This window comes from Rhinolophus sinicus, linkage group LG11, assembly GCF_036562045.2.
Source record: "Rhinolophus sinicus isolate RSC01 linkage group LG11, ASM3656204v1, whole genome shotgun sequence".
Taxonomy (NCBI): domain Eukaryota; kingdom Metazoa; phylum Chordata; class Mammalia; order Chiroptera; family Rhinolophidae; genus Rhinolophus; species Rhinolophus sinicus.
In genome coordinates, this window is record NC_133760.1 from 32,873,241 (window position 1) to 32,880,093 (window position 6,853).

The window sequence follows — 6,853 nt, forward strand, 5'->3', positions numbered from 1 at the left end:
CAAAAGGCAAAAGCAACAGGAGACAGGCAGGAATTGGGTAAAGGAGGGTGACAAGGGCCTAATGCTGGGAGACCTGTAATAATGCGGAGACCTGGCAAAAGGTCTGACAGCCTTAGAATGTTGGTACTTAAGGTTAGAGTTGGTGTCAGTGGCACAACTAGGGGCTCAGACTGGAAGTGGGAGGAGGAGCTGAACAATGGCCAGAAGAGAGGAATGTCCTTCGGTTCAGACAGAGGACCTGGGAGCAGCATGGAGAGCCAGGCAAGGGACATCACCCCCTACCAAACCTCCTTAAGACCAGAAGTGAAGGTGAAAGCGAAAGAGAAGCAAAACACGCCAGCGTCCTGAGTGAAAGCGAAAGCAGGAAGCGTCAGTGGAGCCCCACAGGGAACAAGGCTTTGGCCCTTCGGGCTCCCCGCTGGTCTCACTCCTCTAACCATCGACCCCCAATTCCTGGACTGCCCTGCTCACCCCAAGATGCTGAAGACAGCTCTACAGACCCAAGGGGGATTCTCCTTCGAGAACTGCCAGAGGTGAGGTGGCGGATGGTTGGTCCCGAGCTGCCTATGATCTCGGTGAGGTCTTCCGGAAGTGCAGGGCCTTTATTCCTGGTGGCGAAGGGCTGGGGGGGGGGGGGGTAGCATGTGTGGGGAGATTTGGGTTCCCAGACTTACTCTGGGAGGTGAGGGAGACCGGGATGGAGTTGGGCAATGTGATGGGGGGTCCCAGAAGAACCGAAACATAGGCCACTCCCTTTCGTTTCCAGAAACTCATCCTTGGAACGGGCGCTCCCGGGGCTCCGGGTCCCTCATGCGCTCAAGACCGGAACCACCATCGCAGGTCTTGTGTTCCGAGTGAGTAGGGGGTTCGGACGGGGAGGCTTAGAGGAGCGGCCGGGGATCTGGCGGGCACTGAGCTAACGGCCTCTTTTCCCCCCTCCCCAGGACGGGGTCATCCTGGGGGCGGATACGCGGGCCACTAACGATTCGGTTGTTGCGGACAAGAACTGCGAGAAGATCCACTTCATCGCGCCTAAAATCTAGTGAGAATTCCCCAGCCCCGTTCCCCCACGCAAGAACCGCTCCCTCGTGCACATTCCCTGTCCCCACACATCCTAGCCCCGCCTACACCGACCCTTCCTTCGCCCTCAGCTGTTGTGGGGCTGGAGTAGCCGCAGACGCCGAGATGACCACGCGGATGGTGGCATCCAACATGGAGCTACACGCACTGTCCACCGGCCGCGAGCCCCGCGTAGCTACCGTCACCCGCATGCTGCGCCAGACGCTCTTCCGGTGCTGGGGCCGAGCTAAACGACCCTGGGGAGGGGTCGTTGCGGGGAGGGCGGAGCTGAGGAGGTGGGACGGGGGAGGGCGGGGCTGCGAGGTCCGCGTAGACCGGAAGAGGCCGGCCTGAGAGGAGCCGGGCAACAGTCCTGAAGCGCCAGACCGCTGGAAGGGGCGGGGCCCGGAGCCAGGGGTGGGGTCTTGGTCCCGAGCTCGCAGCTGAACACGGTCACTCCACGTAAAGGTACCAGGGCCACGTGGGTGCGTCTCTGGTCGTGGGCGGCGTAGACGTGACAGGACCGCAGCTCTACAGCGTGCACCCCCACGGCTCCTACAGCCGCCTGCCCTTCACGGCCCTAGGTGAGCGCTTCTGTCCCGTCCCCACAAACCCCGCACCTGCGACCCCGGCCTCACGTTTGTCTTGTGTTGGAACGGCCTCGGCTGACCTCACGTGTCCCTCCTGCCTGCAGGCTCCGGCCAGGATGCGGCCCTGGCGGTGCTGGAGGACCGGTTCCAGCCGAACATGACGGTGAGCGACACCACCTACGTGGTTGTTGGTGGGAAGTGCACTCGGAGTTGGGGAGCCCAGAGGGACCGTGGCCTAGTCGGGAAGTCGCGGAAGGCTTCTCAGAGCAGATGACGACTAGGTGGAGACCGAGGGGCCAGTGAAGTGAGGGTAGAGGGATGCTGTTCCAACAGATCACTAACGGTGCCAAAGCTTTGGACTGCTCCAAGAAGTCAAAGCTCAGGACCGTTTGGAGTTGAGGGAGGAGGAAACAGCAGGTGGGGTCTGAGTCTGGATTTTGTTTGGGGTGGGACAGAAGTGTTGCTTCCAAGGTGCCTAAGGCCCAGAAAGAGAGACAATGAGCCGGTGAATTGGGGACCAAGACCATATTGGTTGGGTGGATAGGCCACTGAAAGCAGAGGCTCAAGTGAAAGTGACTCAGAAATTTGTGAAGATGGGGGCAGTGGAACAGGGGGTCTCTGGAGAGAGGGAGGCAGAGAGATGGGGAGGGGAGTTTGCGGTGGAGATGGGGGTGTAGGGGGTGAGAGGAGTTTAGGTGTGAGCAAATGGTAAGTCTGGGCTTCACGATGAACAGTCCAGGCTGTTGCCTAAGGGTGATACCAGAGGGTCCACTGGGCCTCACACACACATCTCCACAGCTGGAGGCCGCACAGAGGCTGCTGGTGGAAGCCATCACTGCAGGAATCCTGGGTGACCTGGGCTCCGGGGGCAGTGTGGATGCATGTGTGATCACAGAGACCGGTGCCAAGCTGCTGCGAACCCTGAGCTCACCCACAAAACCGATAGAAAGGTGAGAGCAAGGGAGATGTGGGACTACATGGGAAGATGGGTGGTAGCAGGGGAGCTAGGGGGCTGCTAGAAGACGGGCCACATGTTGGTTCCATGTTGAGATACCATCCATCCTCCCTCCTAGGCCCGGCCAGTACCGCTTTGCCCCTGGAACCACAGCTGTCCTGTCCAAGACAGTGGTGCCACTGCCCCTGGAGCTGGTGGAGGAAACTGTGCAGACCATGGAGGTGGAGTGAAATAGGCTGAGCCTTAGAGCTTGGAACAAGGGGGAATAAATGCAGAAAAAAAATACCTGAAGAGATGGCTGTGTTGTTCTTGGGTGGAGGGGGCAAGCAGCCAGCAGGGCTCTATGGCTAAGGTATCCCTGCAGCAACTACTCCCTCCCACAGCTCCAGTATCTGGCTTTAAAGGTGCCCTTCACCCATCACCTTAGGCATCTACTCCCTTCCAGAACTTCAGTCCTGGCAAGCATTGCAGGCTCAAGGTGGAAAGCCACCTCCTGTCTCTACACCATAGAGGTTCCCCCTACCACTGCCACGCCTTGATCTTGCCCTGTAGTCCACTGGGGACTGTTGTAAAACCCAAAAGGCCCCACTTAGTTCCTTTGCCTGGCTCATCAGTGACCCAGGACAAACCCCACACCACTCAGTCAAGCCCCCCCACCCCATCGGTCCCATTGAGGGCTAAAGTGCTGACAGAGGAGCTGCCCATTTCCAAGTGTAGGTTCTTACAGAGCACTACTCACCCCTGCTACACCTTTATCCGTGAAACCCTCCTGATGACCAGGCTGAGGTGCTAACACAAAACTGGGTTGCGAGTAGGGGGACTGACTCCGAGTTTTCTGGGATGACGGGTCACAATGCTTATGTGGGGACAGATGACGTGACACAATTATCCAACAAACCTTTCCTGAGCACCCACTGAATGCTAGGCCAAGGTCCTGCGTGCTGGCAGGTGCGTCCTGCCCTCAGAATGCCTGAGCTCCTCTGGAGCCTTGGGACTGTTTGAGAGTCCGCCCAACCTCTGGGGAGGGTCTACACTAGGCTGGACATCCCTGAGCCCGATTGTGCTTTTCCCCTAAACGTTTAATTATGAATAGTTTTAAACATAAAACTGGAAAGAAGTACACACTGAACCCCTACATACCCACCACAAACGTTACAATTAGTATTTTATTTGCTTTACCACATATCTATCCATCCATCTATTCAACCATTAACTCATCTTACTTTTTTGACTGATAGGTTCTTGAAATTAGTCGAAACCCTCACACCCCTAGACGGCCAGGCAACTTACCCATTGCAACTTTGCACACAGGCCTCTTCTCTCCCTCGGTTCAAGCTCAGCCTGGAGCTCAGCAACAAACAGGCTGCAGACACCAGAAGCTTGCCCACAGGAGCCCTAAGGCCTGGAGGTTGTCAGAGATTTGATGGCTGTCATCCTTCTACCTGCAACCTCCATCAAGGGTCAGCCAGTCACCAAGGGCTCACACCTTGCCCTCCCTGTGTGCCAGGTCCTTCCCAAGCATCATCTCATCATTAAGAGTGTGGGCTTTGGAGCCAGACAGATGAAGGTTTGGGTCCAGCCACACCATGTGCTTGTGGGAGAGTTGGCATCTCTGAGCAAACTGACTCCTGTTCAAAGTTGAGGAATCACTGAGACAGTATCTGTTAGGATTCACAACCTGCTAGAACCCCTGTCCTGCCACATGGCCCTGGCCCTCCACAGCAGAGCTGGTCCAGCTGGACATTCCCTCCACCAGTCAGGAACGTCCCTGAGTGCTGAGCTCGCTTCTCTGGGAGTCTGGTGCCCCTGATTGTCCTGGGAGATTTCCCGGATCCCAGCCACCAGGTGGCCATCATAGACCTAATTTAACTGTAAGTCTGTGGGACCCAGTGCTCAGCACTTGGAATGTGAAGGGGTTCAAATAGTCAATCAGAAGCCAGGCTTTGGGGGTGGAGGTGAGAACCTCACACCTGGGTTCTGTCTGATAAGCCCAGGCCTGGACTGAGGACCTTGGCCTAATGAGACCCTCATGACGAGCGTGGGAGGGGAGCTGTACCCATACAGCTGGCCTGGCCGCATGCCTGGGACTTTAGCCCAAGGACAAGGAGACCCATAAAGCCAGGCCCAGCCCAGTTCTCGGCTTCACGCCTGCCACAATGCTGCTGCTCAGCCTGACCCTTAGCCTGGTCCTACTCGGCTCCTCCTGGGGTGAGTGGGCCAGGACCGGCCCAGGCTTCTTGCCTAGGGGCTCAGGAGGGGGCCAGGCTGGGCTGGAAGGGAAGCAGGTGGATAGAGTGGGTAAAGGAAAAAGGATGTGCCAAGGCTGGAAGGAGGCAAGTGGTGGACAGGAGCTTGGACCAGGCCCAGGAGCCGGGGAGGGTTTAGGAAGCTAAGTGAAGGTTAGACGTGTAGTTTAGGGAGAGCCCTATGGCTGCACAAAGGGCCATGGACGGGGTACAGAAGCCAGGAGGAGGCTCTCCCACGGGTCAGGGAGACAAGCAGCCTGGGCTGGAGGGTGGATGGAGTTGGGGAACGGCGGGAAGTAGGCTGGAGAGAGCTGTGGACAACACTTGGGGGCTGGTTGGGTGGGAATGACCGAGAATATGCAGGGGGCTAGACGGCGTTCAGAGTGAAATGGAGTAGCGATGAGCCCTCTCAATCTGCACCCTCTTGGGGGCACCTGGGGAGAGGTGTGGAGAGGTGGGCTGGGGTACGGGAAGCAGGTCCTCACTAGCCCAATGGCCAGGCTGCGGTATTCCTGCCATCAAACCGGCGCTGAGCTTCAACCAGAGAATTGTCAACGGGGAGAACGCAGTGCCGGGCTCCTGGCCCTGGCAGGTGTCCCTGCAGGTACATGCACTCTGGGGGTGTAGGGCAGGGTCCCAAGTGCTTCATGCCTAGGTATAGCCTGAATCCCCCTCCCATTTCTGACCCCTGACCTCAGGACAGCAGCGGCTTCCATTTCTGTGGTGGTTCCCTCATCAGCCAGTCCTGGGTGGTCACTGCTGCCCATTGCAATGTCATGTGAGTGCTTTCATTCCACCTGCCCCACCCCAGCCCACCTCTCCCCTCCTCCTTCCCCTGAATGCCCCTCTCATTGCTCTGCCCTCCCTGTGGCTGCCCAACCCCACTCTCACTGCAGACCTGGCCGTCACTTTGTCGTCCTGGGCGAGTATGACCGATCATCCAACTCTGAGCCTTTGCAGGTTCTGTCCATCTCGCGGGTGAGTACCTGGGTTGCAGACACGGGAACAGAGGGCAGCGCAGAGTGGGCTCTGGGGATGAAGAATTCAGGGCACGCCCTGGCCTGGCCCCCTCAGCGCCCATCAACCCTGGGGGCCTGTGCTTGCCCCATCTTACATGGCCCCTTGCTTGCTCCACAGGCCGTCACACACCCGAACTGGAACCCCACCACTTTCAACAATGACGTGACACTACTGAAGCTTGCGTCCCCAGCCCGGTTCACGACACGAATCTCACCAGTTTGCCTGGCTACCCCAAATGAGGTGCTGCCTACCGGCCTCAAGTGTGTCACCACTGGCTGGGGCCGCATCAGTGGCTCAAGTAGGAACTTGGGCCAAAGATCCCGATGGGAGGGCTGGGGTGGAGACAAGTCATCTGAGGCCTAAACACCCCTTCTCGGCCCACAGACAATGTGACCCCAGCACGCCTTCAGCAGGTGGCCTTGCCCCTGGTCACTGTGAGCCAATGCCAGAAGTACTGGGGCTCACGTATCACTGACTCCATGATCTGTGCCGGTGGCTCGGGGGCCTCCTCGTGTCAGGTAAGCTCTGGCACCCTGTCCTGTTCTTTGCACTGTCCTCCGGCACCCCCCACACTGACTTCTCCCCTCTTCTTCCCTCAGGGTGACTCCGGAGGCCCTCTTGTCTGCCAGAAGGGGAACGTGTGGGTGCTTATCGGCATCGTCTCCTGGGGCAACAGCAACTGCAATGTATACACACCTGCCATGTACACTCGCGTTAGCAAGTACAGCACGTGGATCAACCAGGTCACGGCCTACAACTGAGCCCACCACAGACCCCTCCCATCCCAGTCCAATAAAGACCCCAGGCTCTGTCTTCTTGTGTCATCTGGTCTGTCCTGGCTCAGGGGGGCCGATCCCCACTTGGATTTGGTCTTCTGCCATGGCAGGTGTTGAGGAGCCAGGATCTTCCTAAAGTAGCCATGCCCAGGCCAGGCCCCCATCCCTCCTCTTCCTGGGTAACCCCTTGGTCCACAGCAAGGAGCC

The 6,853-nt window shown here is 58.2% G+C and overlaps 2 protein-coding genes across 2 annotated transcripts; both read left to right on the forward strand.

Annotated features, from left to right (window-relative positions):
- Nucleotides 1–347: 347 nt before the first annotated feature.
- On the forward strand, nucleotides 348–2,889 carry PSMB10 (proteasome 20S subunit beta 10). Its single transcript, XM_019756303.2, has 8 exons — nucleotides 348–533; nucleotides 767–854; nucleotides 945–1,042; nucleotides 1,152–1,292; nucleotides 1,528–1,643; nucleotides 1,754–1,812; nucleotides 2,448–2,599; nucleotides 2,723–2,889. Exons 1-8 carry the CDS (start codon nucleotides 478–480, stop codon nucleotides 2,832–2,834), a joined length of 822 nt encoding a protein of 273 aa, XP_019611862.2. The 5' UTR covers nucleotides 348–477; the 3' UTR covers nucleotides 2,835–2,889.
- A 1,779-nt stretch (nucleotides 2,890–4,668) lies between these two features.
- CTRL (chymotrypsin like) lies at nucleotides 4,669–6,683 on the forward strand. The gene is made up of 7 exons (XM_019756317.2): nucleotides 4,669–4,812; nucleotides 5,351–5,454; nucleotides 5,549–5,628; nucleotides 5,747–5,828; nucleotides 5,988–6,168; nucleotides 6,255–6,388; nucleotides 6,470–6,683. Exons 1-7 carry the CDS (start codon nucleotides 4,761–4,763, stop codon nucleotides 6,629–6,631), a joined length of 795 nt encoding a protein of 264 aa, XP_019611876.1. The 5' UTR covers nucleotides 4,669–4,760; the 3' UTR covers nucleotides 6,632–6,683.
- The last annotated feature ends 170 nt before the right edge of the window (nucleotides 6,684–6,853 follow it).